At 38.6% G+C, this 23,630-nt stretch overlaps 1 protein-coding gene across 2 annotated transcripts in view; it reads left to right on the forward strand.

Annotated features, from left to right (window-relative positions):
- The first annotated feature begins 242 nt into the window (after nt 1-242).
- Tfb1m (transcription factor B1, mitochondrial) overlaps nt 243-23,630 on the forward strand; it is a 49,855-nt gene continuing 26,467 nt past the window's right edge. Inside the window, exons 1-5 of one of the 2 annotated variants that reach the window (XM_074071927.1) lie at nt 308-447; nt 3,307-3,458; nt 6,359-6,432; nt 15,215-15,307; nt 16,581-16,732. In XM_074071927.1, coding sequence (XP_073928028.1) covers nt 3,352-3,458; nt 6,359-6,432; nt 15,215-15,307; nt 16,581-16,732 — 426 coding nt within the window. In that variant the 5' untranslated portion in view covers nt 308-447; nt 3,307-3,351. Of the gene's footprint in view, nt 448-3,306; nt 3,459-6,358; nt 6,433-15,198; nt 15,308-16,580; nt 16,733-23,630 lie in introns of both variants that reach the window. The other variant, XM_020185053.2, reaches the window with a different exon arrangement.

Here is a 23,630-nt window from a genome sequence, read left to right on the forward strand (position 1 = left end):
TGGAGGGTCAAAGGCGGAATCACGAAGCTTTGCCAGGCCCCGCCCCTTCCGGGAATCCGCTCCCACAGGGAACGTCCGCCGCGCTCACAAGCGGAAACCACCGCGCACCCAGCGGGTACCGCTCTTGGCGGGTCGCAGTGCGTGCCTCATAGCGCACCAGGATTTCCTGCCCGATTCGTCACTTCCGGAAAGGAAACGCTGACCAATGAAGTGAGTCCAGAGGCGGGCATTCGTCCTCTAGGCTCCGCCCCCGCCGGCATTCCCTGGGAGCGCTGGGAAAGGAAGGGTGAAGGCAGGCAGCATGCGCCGACCTCATGGCTGCTTCCGGGAAACTCAGCACATTCCGTCTCCCGCCGTTGCCCACCATTCGAGAAATCATAAAGTTGTTCAGACTACAAGCAATGAAGCAGCTATCCCAGAATTTTCTCCTGGACTCGAGGCTGACAGGTGGATGTGTTCTCAGTGCGCCCAGTTCTCCCGGCGTCCCTGGGGGCGTGGGCGGGTGTTAGAGCCGGGGCTGGCGGGCGACTCTTCTGCTGGGCACCAAGCACTCCGCAGTTCCGCCGCCCGGCACGGGAAGTGCGTGGGCTCCTCCCGAAGCCCCGCGTCCAGGGCGCGGGGCTCACCGGGCCGAAGGGCTGCATGCGGGGCAAGGTGGCTGTGGCACTGCTGCCTCTGTCACCGAAATGGTACCGCACGTGCTGACCAGATGTGCATTTACTGTATTTCGAAGTTAGCAGCATTTAAATTAGTGCGAAGTTTCTTTATCAGTGACTCGTCTCAAAAGTATATCCTTGTTAAGGCTGAAGAAATCCTCCAGGGTGCCGACGTGCATTCAGTAAATACGAATTGCTCGAGCTGTCGTGTGCTGACACTGGGGTTAAGAGATGGGAGTGAATAAGCCAGTCTCCTCCAAGATGCTGAGTTTTAATACGTGCACGTGCCATGCTGTGCGTGTGTGTGAGGGGGTTATGGGATTTGAACTCAGGGCTTTGTGCTTGCAGAACAGGCACTGTACCACTTGAGCCACGCCTCCAGCCCTTTTTGCTCTAGTTATTCCGGAGATAGGCCTGGCTTTTTGCCCAGGCCAGCCTGCATTAGGATACTCTTATTTTACACTTCTGTAGCTAGGATGACAGGTGTACACCACTACGCCCAGCTTTTTCCCATTAAGATGGGAAGCTCACAAACAACACCCAACACACACACACTGGTCTTGAACCGCCATCCTCCCAATCTCAGCCTCCCCAGTAGCTAGGATTACAGGTATGAACCACCAGTGCCCAGCCCTAAGTCGCTTCTTATGAGGTAAAATTTCTTTACAGTGAAATTCATCAGTTTTAGGTGTATGATTTGGTATGTTTGACAAACGTTGGTTTAACCAGCACCCCAGTTTCTTAGTGATGCTCTTGTCTAAAAGGTGAGATTGCAAGGATAAAATCTACTGCAAATAAGTGCATTGATTCACTGCTGGAGTACTTATGTTTTGAGATCTTTATATTTCATTCTACTTGGGCCCTCTTCAGAAGTTGAAAAGAGCAGTAATACCCAAAAAGTCAAAGTTTATTTTGATTAAAGAATGCACAACTGAAAAAGCATAAATAGTTTTATTTCTTGATAATGGAACCTTTATTCTGCCTGTAGAAATATTTGGGGCAAAGCAGCGTATCCACTTAAGTTTTCTCATCTTTTAATTGGAAGAGGGACATACTGCAAGAGTATTAAGAGACTGCCCACTTCTAAAATATTTTGGTTCTAGTAATAGGTAGAACCAGCCTTTTCTACTAGTCATCAGCACTTACTAAATACAAAACACCATTCTCAGGACTGAAAATATAGGTTGTTTTTTTTTTTTTCCTAAAGTTCTTCATTTGTATTTTCTCATGTGAGTCTTTTTACTCATCTTTAGGAGAATGTTCCAGATTCTAGAGACATTATTCTCTCTTCCTATGGGAACCAAAGTGAAGGGAAGTTAAGGTACTTGGGTGAATGAGAAGCCCATTTGGGAGCAGAGCAACATTGAAACGTCACATTGTGATGTGACATTGCATCTTTGATACTTAGTTGTATTTAAGTGTGCTTGAGAAGTTTGAGAGTGAACCACTGTCCTACCTGTCATAATTTTCCATTTTTAAAAATAAGGATATTGAGTTCACTCTGTACTACCCAGGCTTAATGAATAATTCTTGTTTCTTCTCAGTGGCATTTGATGACTGTAACTAGCAAGAATTTGAGTTTAGAATTTGCACCTAAATTGGAGTCTTTTCTCTGCCATTTGTTTCCTGTATGACATTGTACAAATAAAACAATAGACAAGGGACCTGTAAAAGTTCAGAGAAATTAAATTGGAGTACTGTTCTTAATGTATTTCAAGGATGAGAGAATGTATGTACGTCACCTATAACAGACACCTCGTGGATGGATGCCTTTTTCCTCCCCACATCCATTAAAAAACAAAACTAGTTGGAGTGGGTAAGAGACTTTAAGCTTAAATAGGTTATCAGTAACAAGCAACACTGGAATTGTACAGTGTCAGTAAACACTGCCAAGACGTGGTGTTTTCAGTAGCTACATTTCCACTATTGTAGGAGTACCAGTTACTTGGATTTGAATATGTAGCAGTCAGTAAACCCAGTGAATTGTATGTTTTTCCAGAAGTGATTAGTTGCAATGAATCCTCATTAGTCCTCTGCTTTTCTATGATTTCTTAAGGTCTCCTGACTTAAATTGACTAAATTGAAGACTTAATATTTCCATATAAACTTGTATTTGGAGTGTTTAAAAAACCTCCTGTCCTAAACTGGAGTTTCTCCTAGAAATGACTAAAAATTCAAATTACGGACACTCTTAGGATCTAGGAATTTGTTGCCATTGCTATACTGACCACCAAATAGATGAATATAAGTAAAAATGGAGACTACCTGCTCTTTCTGAATGATTCTGAATATGAAAGATTCTGAATGTGAAAATAATCTTGCTTATTTAAACATTTGATGTTCAACAACTACAGAGAAGTGCTACATGCTTATCTAGCCAAGTCTTAAAAATTGATTGGTTTAATGGAGAAACAGAAAATAGAATAATAGCTAAATTTAAATTAAGGAAGTTGTCATAATCTGTTTTTGTAAGAAACTGGTATAGTTCAATAGTGATGTAGAATATTGAATGACTACTATATATCAATTTAGTTTGAGAGTTAAATAATCAACTAATGACTGGTAAGAATGTTTTATAATTATTTTCTCTTCAAATTCCACTCATTTAAAATTTGCCAAGCTAATAAAATTATAACTTCCTTTTCTGTAGATAAAATTGTAAGGAAAGCTGGCAATCTGACAAATACTTACGTTTATGAAGTGGGCCCCGGGCCAGGTGGAATCACTAGATCCCTTCTCAATGCCAATATTGCTGAACTTCTGGTGGTGGAAAAGGACACCCGATTTATCCCTGGATTACAGGTGAGATACTTCTTTTTTTTTATTTGAGACAGGATCATGCTACATATCCCAGGCTGACCTCAAACTCACAATCTTCCTGTCTGTCTCTTGAGTTGGGATTACAGGCACTTGCCACCACCTCTGGTTGGGTGGTATGTCTGTTTTAGGACTGACACTGTACAGTCCCAGGTTTGCTTTTTACTTATAACCTAGAATCCTAGGCCTTGATTCTTAAGTGTCAGGGTGACCAACTTTATGCAGGTTTCTCTTCAAGGACTTCCAGCCTCAGTCCAGGGATTTTGATTCTGTGGTCCAAAGAGCTGAAATTTGAATAAACCTGCTATACACATTGATGCTAAACAAACTGTTTTATGTGATTTTCCTTTTTTTTTTTTTTTTTCCATTAACTGTGCTATATGGCCTGTTCCTTCAAAATAAGTAAAGGCCAGTAAGGACGCATTGGTATGACTTTTGAGAACTTCGTTTAGGTTCCAAACAGCATTTTCACAAGAAAAGATGGAGAAAACTATGCCAGCTCTTCATCCAGTGAAATTAATTATCAAGTTAACACATTCTTATAAGAGCATTTTCAAGTGAAGGAATGACATTGCGCACTGTACTTACAGACTTTGATGTGGTTTGAATGAAATTGTACATGTGTGCGTCTTTGAAAACACAGGAATTGTTGTCATAGGGAATACTTGAAGGAACTGGGCATGTTTCAGCTGGAAGATGAGAAGGTTGAGTGAGGTCTTCATAACTGCAAACATTGGTGGTAGGGAGGACAAACCTGTTCTGATCTTTTCCAGGAAAGAATTAAAACAAGGTAAGAATTGAGGGAGGCAGGACTGAGGATTTGAAATAAGGAGGGACTGAAGTTTTTAAAACACTGACAAGAGTGGAACAAATTATATCAGGGACCTTGTGAAGGGAGTTCCTCATGGCACTTAATGTCAGTGTCTTTCCTAATTCTTGTGTAACTCTAAAATTTTAAAAGGGCCTTAAGACTTGGGCTCCAGTGACTAGTAACTTATTATGTGACTATCAAAGAACAATAAAATTATCTACATTCTTATTTCCATACAAGAGAGCAAATTGGGTTAAAAATTAGTGATTTTGTATATGTGTTCATGGAAAAATGTTTCATTTCTCTCAGAACAGCTTGAGAAAATTTGTTTTAAAATCTGTGACTTGCTTCTCTTCAACAAAATTGGAGAAGATGGCAGAACAAGTTCTGCCTGGAAGTGAGGAGGGTGAGGGAGAGAGAGAGGAGGCAGGGGGCAGTCGGGGGAGATGGCCCAAACAATGTATGCACATACGAATGAAAAAAAAAGAAGAGCAAGAAAAAAAAAAATTTCCCATACCTGTAAGTTAGGAGAGGAGTGAGTATTTTGATCTTCCGGGTTTATCAATCCAGGTGACCGTCCAGCTCTATTTAGAAAGAGATCAACCACTTGTAGAGACACATGGAGTTCCTCATAGAATATTGTTAATTGATGGGTTGGAGCTCCAATAGTGGGAACCCTTTGTCATCTCTGGTTCTCAAGAGCTGCCATTTCAAACACAGATTGCAACCCTCCCCACCCCAAGAAAGATAAAGAGCCCTTTCTCTGGTGTTTTTCTTTATTGCACAGGAGGCATGTCCCTGTATATGGTGGCCCCTTCTTAGGGCATTCAACTTTCCAGTGCCCCAGTTTTCCACATTTACAACAGTTTCCCTTCAGGTTATCATGCCCAACCTGCTGCTTAGAGTTTCCTGGGTTAATCTTCCAAGAGGCTTTTATTTAGACAGAAATTTCCTATCCATAATCACAGCCAATGCTCAGCCTTGCCTTTAGCAAACAATTGGGCCTGCTTCTCTACCTGTAACTGACCTCTCCAAATCCTTCTTTGTTCTTCTATTAAATCCTAGTTGATGAAAATCTCAGGAAAATCTCAGAAGACAAATTTAGTAATTTTTTAAGTGGAGTCTGGAGACCCATCTTCCCATCTTCGGTTTATAGATTTACAACCAATATCTAGTAGGACTGACTGGCTAATAAAAGACATCCCCAAGGTGGGGGGGGTGGGGGGGGAAGGAAGGGGGACTTGGTGTGCATGCTTCTGATTTTTTAGAACTCTGTGACTTTTTTCTCATCTTGCTTTAACATTTTTTTATGCTTTAAAGAATTATATAATATTTAACTTTATCTAATTTTGCCAGAGTTTCAGATTTCTAACTTTATTTTGAGATTGTCACATGGTACATATTCCTTGATCAAATGTGAAATTTAATGGTAATTTTTGCTTTGACTCATGTTTTTATTTTAAGAACTGCATCCTAGTTGGAGATTGAAGTAGGAATATTATTATTTTTACTGAGATTATCAGATGATAAAGAGAAACTGGATAACACTGCGCCTATCCCTTCAGGCTTACTTTTAGCTCTTTTTGAATGTAGAGAATCGTTATCTCACTTTTTAGTCCTTAATGAGACTTCTTAACCTCAAATTTCCCCATTTGTTATGTGCATTATTTCATTAGGCATGAGGGAAAGTCAAATTTCAGTTAATTCCCACCTTAATCTATATATTCTCTCTGATCTTTGAGGACAGACTAAAGAGCAACTAGCAGGGCACGGTGGCACATGTCTGTAATCCCAGCTATGTGGAAGGTACAGGTAGGAGGATTGAGGTTCAAGGCTGACCCCAGGGTAAAAATGCTTGAGACCCTATCCAAAAAAACTAACTTAAAAAAACAAAAAGGGGTGGAGGTGTGACACAATTAGTAGGGCAAGGATGAGGCCCTGAGTTCAAACCCTAGTACCATAAGAAGAAGAAGAAGAAATTAAAATGAAAAAGCCACTGCCACCCATCTCTTCTCAATCACCCTTGTTCTCACATCCCTGCCTCCTGAGCCTCTACCTTGTTTTATCTCATTAGACTTATCATGTTGGACGTATGTACCGTGTGTATGTTCTTCTCATTTGTTATCATCAGACTCACTGCTCTGGAAGGTAAGTGTTACGAGGGTAGAGATTTGAGTCAGTTTTGTTCCCCAGTCATTTACTAGGTATGACAGCCTGCCAATAGCAGGCACATCTTCATGGGAAACGAAAGACTGTCTTCGTGACTATGTATGTGTATCATACTGACTAATGTGTCATTTGATAGTAAAAAGTATATGTAGCATTGATTATCAAAAAGTTTCATGCTCTTTGTAAATATCAATGATAATTTCAAAGTGAATTATTCTACAGGAAATGTATATTTGCCTTTTCATCCATTTTAGAAGAAGCAAAATTAATTTTTAGTATCTTCTGTGCAGGAAAGGAATTCACCTTAAAAAGAAATGTTGGGTGCTAAATTATCAAATAGGTTCTTTTTCTTGTAAAGAATGTTTCAATATGTAAAACTACTTTCTGTTAGAAGTCCTAAATTAGGCATAAAACTGAGTAAAGGTAAAAGGAAAGTGATCTGTTTTAGTGATTTCTGAGTGAATCGAATTGCTTTTTAAAGAAAGTAATAATTTATAATATGTCTTCTGGCTGAAAATTTGTCATTTGTAGCTTAACTCGGTTCTTACAGCATAATCATGAGGCAGCTCAGGAACAGCTGGTGATAACAGGTAGGCTTCACCCTCTGTGTGTTGTAAAGGTAAGAAAACGTCTGACATGCAGAAGCAATGTAGTGCAGTTTTAAGCTAAAGAACCAGGACTTCACTGTCCAACTTCCTAGGTTGACTCGAGCTCTACTATTAGTTTTGTGACCTTGACCAGGAAACTATCTTTCGGTGCCTAATATTACTGACCCGGTATTAGGATCAGTGAGTGCCTGACACTTAGCAGACACTCAGTAAATCTTAGTTATAAATAATAAAATGATTTTCCCCTTATCTTGAGCACATCTGGTGATTAAGGGTTGATCAGGAAACTGTTAATCTGAAACAAGGTACAGGAGGAAAGTAATATTACTCCAGTCTGGCACTAGAAAATCCCCAGTGCTATGGAAACGGAGCCTTCCCTAGCTCATCCAATAAGCTTCTTTCTCTTGATTTTGTAACATTCTGATTGAAATTTCTTGGGTATTATTTTTTGGTTGCTTATCTTTGTTACATTTTTGTGTGTAAGTGAATTTTGTTTGCTTTGGAGGGGAGTGAGATTTCCTGATACCTTAGGAAGCTTGAACCCCTTCGTAGATATTTCTCTAGTTTATGATCTGGAGATAATTTCAGAAATGGTATATTCCCCTTGAGACATGTAGTGCAGAGTCTTCTTTTTTGTTTACAGTTTTCATACATTAATAACTATAATAATAACTCCTTACAGAGTTTACCACACTAAATACTCTGTTCTACACCTTTTTAAGATAATTGGTGCTCTAAACTGCATGTGTTGGAAGTATTCAAATTACAGAGTTTCAACCTGTGTAATCACACAAAATGATGACTGCAATCGAGATGGAACAGATCGTTGGGATATTTGAGTTCTTTTGTAACCCTTCCTCCTCCTTTCCCCATCCCTACCTAGATGACTACCAATTTGCTTTCTGTCAGAAAGATTATATCCACTTTTTAGAATTTAAATGAATGGAATCATTCAATATGTACTCTTTAGTCTTTCTTTTTGTGTCTGATGTCTTTTACCTAGCATAGTTTGCAGTTCACTCATGTTGAGGTGGTCATCAATATTTTGCCCCTTTTTGTTGCTGTATTTTGTGCCACTGTATGTCTGTACCAATCTTATAGATACATTCACCTGTTGATGGACTTTCTCGAGCACATAAAGTTACTTGGACATTCACATGAAAGTCTTTGTGTGAATGTATGCTTCCATTTCTCTTGAGTAAAGACCTAGGAGTAGAATATGGGGATCCTCTGCTAGGTGTATGCTAAACTTACAAAACTACCAAACTTGTTGGGTGTGGTGGCTGTACTATTTTACATTTCCTGCCAGTTTTTTCTGAGCGTTGTACTTGTTCCTTAGGCTTGCTGACACTTGGTATAGTCAGTCTTCCATTTTAGCCATCAGAGCTGACATGAAGTGATACCTAATTGTGGTTTTTATTTGCACTTCCCTAATGACTAATGGTATTGGGCAGATTTTCATGTGCTTATTTGTCATCTGTATATTCTTTCATGAAATACTTGTTTCAGTCGTTTTGTTATTTTTAATGGTATCTTCCTTTTTTGTCTTCTTACTAAACCTTAAAAGATCTTTAGATAGCTCAGATACATGTTTTACAAATATTTTCTCAGTTGTGGCTTGCCTGTTCATTTTCTTGACTATGTCTTTTGAAGAACAGAAATCAAAGAGCAATTTTTCAGTTTTTCCTTTTAAATATGCTTTTGTGTCTTGTTTTTAAGATATTTGCCAAAACCAAGATCACCATTAGTTTCTCCTATTTTTTTCAACATGTTGTGACATTTTAACTTGTATATTTAGGTCTCTGATACATTTAGAGTTAATTTTTGTATACAGGATAAGTTTCCTTAGTATTTCCTGCATATATTGTCATGTCATCAAATAAAGGCTCCTCCATTCTAACCTGTGTGCCTCAGTTTCTTCTTTTCATGTTATTGCAGTGGCTAGGATCCCAGTAGAAGTGTTGGATAGGAGTAGTGGGAGTACCCATCCTCGCCTGCCCTGATCTTAGCAGAAACACATTACATTAGTCTTTACCACTGGGTTTGATGTTAGTTGTAGAATTTTTTCTAGATTTCCTTTATCAGGTGGGGAAGGGGCCATTCTAGTCCTAGTTTACTGAGAGATTTTTTTGTTTCATTTTGTATCCTTAGTGACTTTTTTTTGTCTACGTTTGTTACTCATTGAGAGAAGGATATTAAAATTGCTGAATTTGTCTTTCTCCTTACAGTTCCTTTAAATTTCTGTTCCATCTTTTCTGAAGTGCTTTTACTAGGTTTGTATACATTTGGTACTATTGGGACTTTGGTGAATTGACCCCTTTGTTACTATGAAATGATCTTCATGATTCCTGCTGATAATTTTTTGTCTGGCATCTACTTTGTCTGATATTAATATAGCCATTCCATTGTTATTTTCCCCCATCTTCTGTTTGTGCCTTTATATTTAAAATGTTTCTTGTAGGCAACATACAGTTGGCTCTTGGCTTTCCCTTCCCCCCACATCTGGCAATCTCTGCCTTGTGCATGTTTTTTATTGCTGTTGTAACTATTTTAAAATGACAAAATCTTACTCTCTTACAGTCTGGGAGTTCAACATCTAAAATTGGCAGAGCTGCGTTTTTTTCTGGAGAAGTCAGGAGAATCTGGTTTTTGCCTTGATTTTCAGCTTCAGGGGCAACCCATCTGCCTTAGTGCATGGACTTCTATCTCCATCTTTCTTCTCTATCTCCACTGCCAACTGTAGTTCTCCTGCTTCTGTCTTAGAAGGACCCTTGTGATTTCATTGCAGCTGCCCAGACAATCCAGGATAATATCCCAATCCAAGATGTTTAACTTACACCTGCAAAATCCCTTTTCTATGTAAGGTCACACAGTCAGTTTTCAGAGATTAGAAACATTCAGCCTACTACATGGTATTATCTCTGACTCTTTGTTATTTTGGTGTCAGCTAAAGGTTATAGTATGCATCTTGAACATAGCACAGTCTATCCCTAAGGGACAGTATTCCCCTTTATGTATAGCATTCAAATCTTGCCACTGTGTGTTACAAATTTCACAATACAATGCTGTTTCGTTTTAATAGTCAGTTTTATATTAAAGACATTTAAATAATAAGAAAAAATTGTTGTCTTCTCCAAATGATTGCCACTGCCCAGGGTTCTTCATAATATTTCACCTAGTAACATTTGTTTTTAAACCTGAAAGCCAGAAAGATGTCCTTAAGTATTTCCTGTAGTGTGGTGATGAATGTCGCAGCTTTTGTATGTCTGAAAAAGCCTTCATTTTCCCTTTTTTTTTTTTTTTTTCTGGGGTGGGACTGAAATTTATACTCAGAGCTTTGCGCTTGCAAAGCAGTCACTCTACCACTTGAGCCACACCTCCAGTACATTTTGCTGTGGTGTTTTGGAGATGGAATCCTGTGAACTAATTGCCCTGGTTGGCCTTGAACTCAATCCTCCTGATCTCAGCCTCCCAACTAGGTAGGATTACAGGCATGAGCCAACAGTGCCAGCTCGCCTTTGTTTTTGAAAAATATATTAGCAGGTTGTTCTTCTAGGACCCTAAAGGTATTGCTCCCCTGTCTTCTCTCTTGCTTCCCTCCCCTTCCCCCGACACACACACAAGATTTCATCCTTGTTTGGTTGCTTTTAAGATTTTTTTCCTTACCATTGGTTTTGAGAAGTTTTATCATGTTGTGCCTTTGTGTGCTTTTCTTGATGTTTTCTTTTGCATGGGGTACATTGACTTTCTTAGAGCTGCAGGATTTTTTACATTTCCTATCTAAAGTCCAAAGATTATTGTTTCATGTATTTTGTCACTTATTTATTGGTTTAAGGATAATATATCTAGTCTCTAATACTCAGTGCTGGCCAGAGTAGGGAGCTCAAGGATTCTTTTAAATCAGTAAGTTATGAGCTTATTTTATGAAATTCTGGAAACAGAAAGTAGGTCATTATTAGTATTGCCTCTGTGTTTTATCAAGTCATTACAGGGATGATTTCTGTTTCATAAGCATGAGAGTTCAGGAGATTGATCATCAAATAGGCTGGTGTTCAGATCTCATTTGCTCCTTACTTGATTTGTAACCTGCATGCACATTATCTTCTGTGTATAGTACAAGGGCAGGTAGCAGTTGATGCAAAGAGGCTGACATATTGCAAGGATCCAGGAGATGGAGTAAAGCGACATATATAGTAATTCAGACATTCTTGCAGAAAATGCTGTTTTTCATTAGATATAATGAAATTTTGAAATTCTTTCATCTCTAGTGAATTAGAAGATTGACTACTTTCTGTTGTGACATAGCTACTTACTTTACACATGTGACTTATATGATATAACCAAACTTGAACATAACATAAAAGCTCTACAAGTAAGTAAAAAATGACTACGCCAAGGTGATTTCCTAGTCTGCTATGAATTAACAGTACAGAGATCAGTGCTAGAAGTGGGCCCACTGACAACAGCAGGAAGCAAGCCAGGAAACTCACTTAGTAGAAACGGATCAACCCACTTCCATAACCATTGAGGCCATTTTCTGTTGGTCTACCAGTGACCAAGGTCATCAAGAAAAGGGGGAAATTGCATCCATTTCTTAAGTTAAGGAAAAGAATTTGTGTGGTTTAAAAAGATTCCCTTCTGTAAGTTTCTTCTTAAATGCTAACACATAAGGGTGTAAACATTATTTGAATAGAAAATTGATTAAACTAAATATGGGATTCCTTGATGAGGTTGGGTAAATGAATTTCTACTGTGTACCTTTTGGTCCTGTTTAAAAAGCAAGCAAACTGACTTTAAAGTCATGGTCATCTTCTCCTTAAAAATGTCTGTTGTAAATCAGTTCCTTTAGAATAATCGTGTTCATCTTTTTGTGCATTCTGCATCAGTTTTTCACCTATCATATTCTGTATTATGGATCCTTCTCATATTGTTTGCTTTACTGTTTTGCCTGGCCTTTTTGCAAGCATTTATCTTAGCAGTGTTTGGAAAATAAGGAAGAAGGTAATTAATGCTTAGCTTGTTATAGAGTGTTGACTGCCATGAGTCACTTACTGTGAGAAAGTGGTGTAAAATATACAAAATAACCCTTTGAAACAGTTCTTTGTTCTCAAGGAAATTAAAATTTTTGCCTAAGCTCCAAGAATTACATAAATTCTTTTCTCATCAACTTAAATTGCCAAAAAGCTACACAGGTTACATGCCCCATGAAGAAAAAGCTTTCAATAAGACTGACTTATTAGAGAAGAGATATTTTTTTGGAGCCATATAAAGAATTATTTGTTTTCTGACTTTTATTAAAGACATGTCCATTGTTTTGTTTTGTGTACCTATTAGAAAACCTTATACCAGAAAAAATTTTCTGTGTTGGACACTTGCTATAATTAGTTCTAATAGAGAGTAAGAATTATATATTTCACTGTGCAAATCATGAGAGCCAACTCTTAATGATAGCACTGTTATTGGTCATGTTCTATGTAAAAGTGTTTCTTTTCATGGTTTGGTTTTCTATTTCTTCTTTAATAGTCTAGTTAATGAGTGCCTTTTTCTTGAAGCTGTCTTACATTTCATTTTGGAAGAATAAAGGTTTGAAAACTAAAATTAAAATGACAACAGATTGAGAGTATATAAATGCTCATTTGCCTGCATTCATGGTGAGCTGTGCCTCTGAGCCCAGTCGGTTGTCTTGAATGTCTGTGGTAGTGATCTCTCCCACTCCTCAGATAAATAGCATTGCCACTTAGTTAGGGAGTCTGTGTGTTGTTGAGTATCATCAGTGTGGCATGTTTTTCTCCTCAGGCCTTCACATAAGTCAGTGGCCTCTAGCTTCACTTCTTCTGCAGTGGGGAGTCAGAAAGGGAAGTTGGCCCTGCAAGGTTGCAAAAGAGGAGATAGACCTTTCACAGGATTGATTTGGTTTGTCCTTGACTGAGACTTAAACCTGAATGTGCGTGCACACAAGGGAGATATGAGGATAGGTAAGATACCTAAAAAATTAGCTGGCATTTGTTGCCCTCAACGCAGAGAAACTAAAGCAGATACCTTAAAAGCAACTGAGGCCAATAGGAGAAGGGGACTAGGAACTAGAGAAAAGGTTAGATCAAGAAGAATTAACCTAGAAGGTAACACACATGCACAGGAAATCAATGTGAGTTAACTCCCTGTATAGCTATCCTTATCTCAACTAGCAAAAACCCTTGTTCCTTCCTATTATTGCTTATACTCTCCAACAAAATTAGAGATAAGGACAAAATAGTTTCTGCTGGGTATCGAGGGGGTGGGGGGGAGAGGAAGGGGGCGGAGTGAGTGGTAAGGGAGGGGGGTGGCAGGGGGGAGAAATGACCCAAGCATTGTATGCACATATGAATAATAAAAAAATAAAAATTAAAAAAAAAACCTGAATGTGGAATCCAAAAGAAAAAAAATAGAAATGAACCTTTATCATAGGAAAGCAAGATAGCTTTGTATTTGTGTTGGCTTTGGGATGTGCTGTTGTGCCTGAGTGTGGGAAAAATTAACGTGGGTATCAGAGCATACAAATTAACACCAAAGAGCCAAATTTACCTTGTTTTTAGTACTAATTACTAATTACTTACTTTCTATATATTGACAGTATGTAACATAAGCTTTTACTTCTGCCTCTTTGTTTTTGATATTACTAATTTGTTTTAATTATGTGAAGCATAATTATAGAAAAATATTTAGCCTTTTCTTTCTCGGTAAATGCTATCATTAAATTCTCAGTGTTTATACAATAAAAGTATGTCCCATAAAGAGCTATCTGTTTAAATTCGTAGTATATTGAAATTATTATGGGTTCTAAGATTTATTTTCTGGAACTCACCAGGTCAAGTTTTAGCAAATCATGATTTAAAATAATCCTTAAGTGCAATAGTAACAGATGTATGCAATTATTTTTGGTAAATTACTATGGCAAATGATATCAAACTAGATGATCCTAAACTTAAAATGTTCTGCCTCTTACCAATATAGCCATTTCAGCTATATATTTCTAAAATATTATTTGTATGATTTTGTCTCATTTATTAGTGAAATAACGTTTTACTAATAAAAGTGCAGATGTGGTGGTCATACCTGTAATCCCAGCTACTTGGGAGGCAGAGATAGGATGATTGTGGTTCAGGGCCAGCTCAGGCAAAAAGTTAGCAAGACCCTTTCTCAACAAACAAACCAGGCCTAGTGGTACACATCTGTAATCCAGCTACAAGGGAGGCAAAGGTAAAGAGGACTGCAGTCCAAGGCCAGCTCATGCAAAAACATGAGACCCTAGCTATAAAAAAACTGAAGCAAAAAGGGCTGGGGGCATGGCTTAAGTGGCCTAGCAAGCTTGAGGCCCTGAGTTCAAACCCCAGTATCTCCAAAAAAGATAATCTGCAAGGTTTCTCTACCTCATAAATTTTGGGAGAGTACGGGTGAATGAGAAATACTAAGAAGAAAATATTAAGGTTATAAAGCAAGGGCTGTGTTTTTCTTTTTTGCTCAGAAAGACCAAAGGAAAAGGGGAGAAAGTAAATGATTGATTGGAAAGTAGAAATATGCTGAGGAATAGCAATCATGAAAGCAGGTAGGATCCTTCAGAGGTTTTCAGTGCCTGTGGATCAAGAGATACGAAGATGAAGGACACCATGGTCAGGGGAGTGTCAGGACACCACGGGGGCCCTGGCATTGACAAGGCACTTTCTGTTGGAATCTACCCATAGCTTAAGTTAAAGGTTTAAGGTGTAGAATCCTTTGGAGGTATTTAGGCTATAAAGACTTAGTTGAATTAAGTTCATTTTTTGTATGGTCTATTCCTAATTCACAGTTATTTCATTGTAGTGTCCTTAGTGATTTACAATCGTGTGGACAGGAGTTGAGTTTATGCTAAATTCTGTGTAAAAGTAAAATTCATTCTGGTGGTGTAAGTTACACTGACATTGCTTATGAAACTCTCAGCTGTTGCAAATGTTCATGTGTTAAACACAGTCATCTGTTGTAGTGGGTACTGTGTTCTGTCAGGAGTGGTGGCTCCTGGTCGCTGGCTTTTCTGGCTGAGTTAATGGTGCACAGGTTTAAATGTCTTAGTGTTGGTATTCTCCAGCGTGTATGAGCTCATCCTGTTGACGTTTCTATAAACTAGATGCTTTCTGATGCAGCACCTGGAAAACTGCGAGTTGTTCATGGAGATGTGTTGACATTTAAGTTGGAAAAGGCTTTTCCAGAGAGTCTCAAAAGAAACTGGGAAGATGGTAAGTTCTCTTGAGTTGTTTTGCTTTGCTTTAGATATTTCTTTTGTCATTATTTATGTCACAAATATTTTATTATATATCCATTTTAAATGTTTTATATATTAAAAATTATCTGAATAGTTAAATAATATATAATTAATTTTCTGCTTTTTACTTCTAAAATATAAAATCTAGTATTTGTTCATTCTGATTTGTCTCACATCTTCCAATTTTATTTTGTGTAAATAACCTTGTCGTTTTTATAGTGATACATAAAGGTGGGGTGAACTATGGAGTGTTAGTTTTTGCAAGTGATGAGAATACTGAAGTGTTTTAGTAAACCAGACCACACCCAAGCTTGTAACTTTTTCCCGTTGTCTTTCGTACTCAGGGACCAAATAGGCTCTTTTGAAAGGGCAGGTGTCTGGTGGGTGCCTGCTGTGTGCAGTTCTTTGGAATACACATGGGAAGCATGTTTCTTGCTCATCAGAAACTCAGAACAAAACTTGAATCTAGCTGCTGCTGTCTCTGGCCTCACCAGGGCCAGACTCCTTTGGGGTGGTCTGCCTCTGTAGTGTCCACCTTCTAACAGGCCCCTCTGAGCACACAGACTACACATTTCTGCTCCTGCCTCAGCCAAGCTAGGATTGCAGTGACCTGCCTGTTTCAGACCTCATCTGACTGCATTCTGCTCTCATTTAGCTGTTAACACACCACATTCTCGAGGAGTTCTCTGCTCTTGTCTTTACTGATACCAGGCTCTCCTTTGACATTTGTTAACTTGCTATACATATTCTTTGCCAGTGGTTATTGTTTTTACCCATTTCTTAGATGTCGTTTCTGAGATTTTTCTTTTTGGGCATCTTCTCTTCTCATGCTAGAGATTTGCCTAGATTGCGCCACTCTTGTAGTTTCATTTCCCACCTAAATATTGAGGGCACTCACATCTTATGTCCATCCTATATATCACTTGGGATATAGGATGTGCATGTGACCCTCTGACAGCCGCATAGGCACTTTGACCTCATTGTGACCAAAGAAAATTATCTTTTTCTTCAAACCAGCTCTCTCTCATATATTTCCTAAGCCAGACATCTGAGGACTTTCCTCAGTAACAGAAAGTCACTGTGAGAACACATTGCGGTTGAAGAATTACTGAACTGGAAATCCTCAGCCATCGTGTCTCATGTGCTTTGATACTATTCATGTCCTGTTGGTCTTACTCATATAAAATCATATTCTCCATGTATTGATGAAGTTATTCCAAGGTGGTTTTTTTCCTCCTACCAAACAGATCCTCCAAAAGTACATGTCATTGGGAATCTGCCTTTTAGTGTTTCAACTCCACTGATTGTTAAGTGGCTTGAAAACATATCTGTTAAAGATGGACCTTTTGCTTATGGCAGAACTCAGATGACTTTGACATTCCAAAAGGAAGTGGCTGAGGTAAGTTTTAGCTTCTTCTGGCCATTTTATCAAAGCAAAATAATACTGCATTTTTACCCACCAAATGAATGTTCTAAGTTAATTACACACAGAAAAACCAACAAAAGCTCAGCCAAAGTTGGGCATGTAATGAGAATGACAGGCATAACTGCTGGAAGCCTTTAGGGAGAACGTGAATAAATGTGTCAGTCAAGAGGGCAGTGTGGTAAATGCAGGGCCACCACAGCCATGCACACTATCAGAGAAGGACAGAAGCTGTGCAGTGCTGGCCACATGTTCATAAGTAGACACTGGCCCTTGATACCTTAGAAATGATCCTTTGCACTTAGTAGGATGATAGTTCAAGAACTTGGTGATGACTTTGGAGCTGAGAAAGGGAGGGGGTCAGGAGTGTCATTATCTAGCATATAGACTTTCACTCCACACCAGTGACGCCTGCTGTGCCTGCATTCCTAGAATGCATTCTGTAGAGAGGAGACCTCCAGCATGGGCAAGGGCACTGCAGAGGTAAGGAGGGGATCTGCATGCTATAATCCCACCTCACTCCAGTTGCATCTTCTGCCTCCTTCTGACCACCAAAGCTAATCAGAACCATGAAATTTGGATTTATTTTTCCCTTCCATCATCTTATCGCATAGGTTGGTATCTGTGTAAGTCATATACTTTAGTTATGCCCACTTTTAAGTTTCTATATCCTGAACATCTTATGTAGGATTCACTCATGTTGCTCATAGCTGTAGTTTATTATTTATATAATAATGATTATAAATATTATAATTATACTACCTGCTGTATTACAATGGTATGTCCTCATGTCTATTTTGTCTTTGCTGATGTTTAATGAAATTGAGCACTATTTAATGCATTTACTGGTTGTTGAGTTACTTGGGTGCTTTATGTGTGAACTGCTGGCCTTTTGTTCCTCTTTCTTTCAGGTGACATTTTCTCTTACTGATTTGGAGCTCCTGCATATTCTCTATAATAGTCCCTTATTATTTAAATGTGCTACACATTTCCACTTCTGCTCTGAAGCATGGTGTCATTGTCTTTTCACAGTGCCTTGAAGATCAGGCATGGTGCTTTTTTGGTTTTTTGTTCATTTTTTTTTTCAGTACTGGGGTTTAAACTTAGTGCCTATACCTTGAGCCCTCCACCAGCCCTTTTTTGTGATGAGTTTTGGCTTCAAACTGTGATCTCCAGACCTCTACCTCCTGAGTAGCTAGGATTACAGGTGTGAGCCACCAGTGCCTGGCTTGCTTTTTTGTATTTTTGTTAAAGAAATCCTTGTCTCAAGATCTTGAAGATACACTTCTGTTGTCATCTAAGAACTTTATGTTTCACATTTCACATTTCCATAATCTACTTGGGACTGATTTTTGAAGTGAGAAACCAGTTTTATTATTTTTGACATATGGAACCCAACTAACCCCACTAAACCCCACTTACTGAATCTGGACTTCAGTGGTATCTGTTAATACCTCTCTGCAAAAGCCCATAAACATTGCCCTGATTAGAGACACCAAGAAAATGATGTGTGAAATCCAGGAAGCAGAAGGCTCAGTATACAACAGAGAAGGGAATCCTCAGAAGGAACATTTAGATCAAACAGAGCCAATTAAGAAAGGAGAATCTGATCAAATACCAGTCATATCTTGCCTGTATTGAAAGAGCAGTTACATGAGCTTGGGGGAGTGTAGGATTGAATTACAGATAGGTAGGTAGATAGATAGATAGATAGATAGATAGATAGATAGATAGATAGACAGATAGGTAAATGGAAAACTAAATGCAGATGGGAATGAAGAAAACATACTTTTGTTGGAATGGAAAGTAAACAATATTTAGATATATATAATTATTTTGAAAACCTAAGGAAACAAACAGACCTATTCAAAAGAAGAAAAAAAAAACCCACAAAGCCTAATCGAAAGTCTCAAAAGTTCACAAAAAAAAATCAAGAGAACTGTTATAGCCCTAGAAAAAAATACAGTGATTATAAGGGATGCTGATTTTTCCAAAAAGCTTTATATATCTAATGTAATTATAATCCTAAATGCTTTACCTTAAAATGTAGTGAAGTTCCAAGGGTCATCTTGAGGATTGCATCTGGAAGAATATATAAGAAATGTCAAAAAGAACAGTGATGAGAGACTTGCCTAGAGTTTCTCTGTATGGTAAAGCTTTACCATACAGTGTGAGACAGGTCAATGGCTGGATTAGAAGGTCCAGAATCAGACATCTTGGTGTATGATAATGCCCAGATCAAATATTGACAGTGAAGAAAAAGATTATTCAGTAAGTCTGTGGCTATTTTATTATTATGAAAAAAGGTTTTAGTAAAGTACCATGCATAAGAATCCCAATTACCATGTCTTCAAATTCACCACTTTTTTCTGCAATGTCTACTCTGCTATTAATTTTATTCAGTAATTTTCCATTTAAAAGTTTTATCTGCAAAAGTTGCATTTCTTTTCTCTCATCATCATGCTTTTCTTGACATTTTTATGCATGTGTCTAATACTATAATAGCTTGAGGGAGGGGTTATTTGTTTTGCTTTCGCATAGTGCTAAGGATGGAACCTAGGGCCTTGCACATGCTAGGCAAGCACTACCACTGAGCTACCTCTCATAGCCTTACAATAGCTCTCTTAAGATCCTACCTAGCAGTTTCATTACCTCTGTCATTTCTGTAGTACTTTACTGATGGATTTTTCCATCCCTTTCTGTGGTCCCATTTTGTCTGCTTCTTTGAAAGTCTGGTAATTTTTTGAGAAGATACCAGATATTATGAAGATTTTTTTTAATAGTGTTGGGCTGGGTTCTATGGTACTGATTGAGCATTGGGTTTTGTTTTGGCTCTTAAATGAGGCATGCTTTTACATCTTACTGATGGATCCAGAGTAGCCTTTAAATTGGGATTAATTGACCCCTCAAAGTCACATCCTTTCTGAGGAGTCCACCCAACACCCTGAGCATTTCAAGTGCTGTCTCTTGACTTGTGGGTACACAGACTACGTCTGCCTTGTGTGAGCTCCATTTCCTTCTACTGCTTGCCCAAGATTCTCTCTCCAGCCTCTTAGCAAACTGGAGATAGCATATAGGAGCTCTGTGTCACACACACACCTTTGTCCTGTCTGTCTTCCTTCCATCCACTCCTGTGTGTGTGTGGTGGGGGAGGGAGGGAGAGAAAGAGAGAGAATATATACAGAAATGAATTCTGGTTGTCTAGGCCTCCCAGATCTCCAGGTCTGTCTCTCATTTGCACCCCACACACACACCCTGCTATCTGTATATGAGCTGATTCTTTAGATACTTTCCTTTCACATAGTTTTAGTATACATGAAAATTTCATTTCTCAGGCTTTCTATGTCTTTACCTACATTCCCTCTTACAGAAATCATTCCTGATTTCACCTGTCCCCCTACACACACACACACACACACACACACACACACTCTTCTTGAGAACATTTGCAATGTCTAGGGTGTTAGGGTTATCACAGCTGGGGATGCTTCAGGTATCTAGTGGACAGAGTTTGGAATGCTGGCTCCCATCCAGCACGGGAGAGCCTCCCCTCATGACAAGTAGCCCAGCATTAACCAGCCCCAAATCTCATAATGCCAAGGCTGAAGAACTTTGCTTTAGATTATTTAGTCATAAACTTTTTTTCTCAGTGGTTCTGGAGCTTTCTATCATAAACATGTAGGACCTCTTTGTGTTATAGGAACTTAAAGATGTTATCACCACCTTCCTCAAGGTCCTATTCATGAATCTGTGGATTCTCTCTAACTGGTGTGAATTGAGCCCATGCTTATAATTTTTTGTTGTTGTTTTCTCAACTTTTGAATTTCTTGGTTCTGACAAAAACCATTCTGTTTATACACACAACACTCTGACACCAGATGTATGAGTCTACACCAAGCAGTTCTTTAGGTCTCCAAACACCAGCTGAGTGAAATTCTGACACTTTCCACCTGTAGTTAGTGTCAGATCTCACAAGATGAGAGCTCAGCCTACAATTAGATTGTCTGAGAGTCACAAGTCCAAGACCCCAGGACTTCTGGGAAGCCAGCTTAGAGGTTCCCAGGATCCAGCCCACCTAGGTTCCATAATTTGTCAGAATGGCTCACAGAACTTTACCTACCTGAAGAAATGAGTGGTCACTGAACTTTATGGTGACCAGCCCCATCCTGATGCCACATAGGGGCCCAACCCTCTTGTCACCTCAGTAACAGGTGGATGAAAAGGTGATCAAGAGTGACAAAAGAAACCCCTTTTACCAGGGAACCCCAGTGGTTTAGAAGCTCCATGCTAGAACCAGGGACAAAGCCCAAATATGTTTCTCATTCCTACCACATCAGTGGATTTTTTTTTTTTTATCTCACCTAATGTATTTATTTTGGTATCTCCATTCTTGAATAATGCCCTAGAAAAATGGAGTGCCTTGCACTCTCACTCTTTTGGGGGAAAAGTAGAGGAATAGAGGCATAAGTGGTAGAGTCATTTTCAGTGACTCACAGTAGCAGTTGTGTATATTAATGCTTTGACTTGACCAGAGGCAGTTTTCTTAAGCAAAGGTTGGTTTTAGTTAAATTTTAGCATGAATAATGAGAAGAGTTGTACTATGTGTATAATTTATAGAATGCATTAGAAGTGTGGATGGCACTGGTCCTTGGGTTGGCTGGCTTAGTTTTGCAGGTGAAAATTTCAGTGGGAGACTAGCAGATTGTCTTACAGACCCTGCTTTGCTTTTAACCTGGTAACTGGTTTAATTCTGTATTTTAGCCACAGAGAGCTGTTTTTAACATTCAATTTGTTGGGCTTTGTGAGTTACAAAACAGAAACAAATGGGCACCCTCTTCTTACTCCCTTCTCTAGGATGACAAGATCTAAATTTTTAGACTTCAGCTTGTACACATTAAGGGGACACATAGAGTACCAAGTTACAGCTCATAAAATAGAACCAGACTATGTAGCAACAAATGAGACCTTAACAAATCTCATCTAACCTCACTTTATGGTTGATGAAACTGAGTCTCAGAGCAATGTATTGTATTCTGAAAAGTCATGGAGTAGTTACAGGAAAGCTGAACTTGAGCACAGGTCATATGTCTTCTGCTAAAGTCATGATGTTTAGGTTTTCTATGTGGCTGGAGCATCAGCCTCTTTGTCTTCTGTCATTTCAAGGACATCCATAGCAGGGAGGGAGTTATCTCTCCATTAATTACATGGGTCTAATTGTCCTAGCTACTCAAGTATAACCCTAGGTGAATAAGAGAAGAAATTAATACTGTCCTTGTGAACTCTTGGACCCCTTGTTTCTCTCATACTCAGAATGCTTTTTAAAGTTCAAGGGCTAGAGGTCCTTTTACTGAGAAATTAACTGGTTTGGCTTCCTGGTCTTTTGTTAAAATCATCTATTCTAATGGATTTTGAATTTCATAGCTTCACTTATAATTTTATCTATCACAGAAATCGCAGTGCATGTTGGAATGGTTGATAGGCCACTTAACTTTTGAGCCTGGCTTTTAATAAAGTCTTTCACAGGACTTTCTTATCTGTGACTAGGATTTTCACTTGAGTTAAGGATAGTTATAAGTGCTGCTTGATTCTTAATTGAAACTTCTGGCTTACATGTTTTCATCTCCATAACCTGGATACATTTACTATGAAGATTGATTGAGTGAGGGCTGTAGGTGAGGATACTGCTCCCCTGACTATTGCATGCTTAGCACTCTGAGTGAAATATGCTGAATAGTTAACTTCCATGCCTTACAGATTTGCTTTTTTAGTTAAAGTGATTTTTAAATTCTCTTGTATACATCATTAAAAACTCATCTTTCAAATATAAACTATTGGCTATGTCTTAAGAGGAAGGAAATCTGGATGAAATAATAATTTAAAACTGGGCAGTTTCCTTGGTTCATTTTTGAAAATATTTTTATAATTATGTTCATGCTACATTTTCATTTTACTTGGATGTCAAACAGTTAACCGTGTATTTCAATTATTCCAGTAGGAAAATTAAGCTAATTTTTTTCTTCATAAAGAAATTGCATTTCTTGAACTTAGCATCCTGATAATTCCAACTGTCACCATGCAGACAAGAACCAGATTATTTAAAATAAAAACGTGGGAGTTGTGAAATAAGGGGAGTAACAAGATAGGTACTGCGAACTCTCCAGTTTTCCCCTTGGGAGATTTCCTCAGCTTTTCATACAGAACCTGTTTTTTAAATCTTAAGGCAAACCTCCAACAAAACAAATTATATAGTTTTCATGCCCAGAGCAGGTTAAAAGCGGCAAAGTAAAAAGGCCTATTAGAGTAGGCTGACATGTGGCAGTGAGGCAGGAAGGGGAAACCCCAGTGTCAGCAAACAGCTCCCACAGTGCCTTTGACAGTTCAGTGGGCTGTCACGGGCCCTCTGCCACATACATGGCCCAGAATGATTGCCCTAATCACTGGTATTTGTAATATTGACCTTGAATCATTCTCAAGAGGTTTGGGATGTCCTTGGCTCTCTTAAGAACACAGACAGGCTACATTTCAGAGATATAGTGGGCCTAATCTTTTTACCTACCCCTCAGCTTTGTCCAATTTTAACATACTGCCATATTCATTTCTTCTATAAAGTAACAAAATGTGGGTAACTTTAGCTCCTTTCTATCCCCTTTCTTTCCCTCCTATAGATTGAAACCATGTTAAAATTGATAGTCATCATTCCCATAGCATGTTTTCTATTTGTATTGTACATGTATTTGTACACAGAGTAAATAATATAAGTATCTTTATTACATAAATGTTAGCAGGTAGTACTTTTCTGCCAATTTTATTTTTCCTCTATTTTGAAAATTAACCTGTGTTGATAACCTGTTACTCATTTTAGGTGTTCTTATTC

Source organism: Castor canadensis, chromosome 1, assembly GCF_047511655.1.
Source record: "Castor canadensis chromosome 1, mCasCan1.hap1v2, whole genome shotgun sequence".
In the NCBI taxonomy this organism is placed as follows: domain Eukaryota; kingdom Metazoa; phylum Chordata; class Mammalia; order Rodentia; family Castoridae; genus Castor; species Castor canadensis.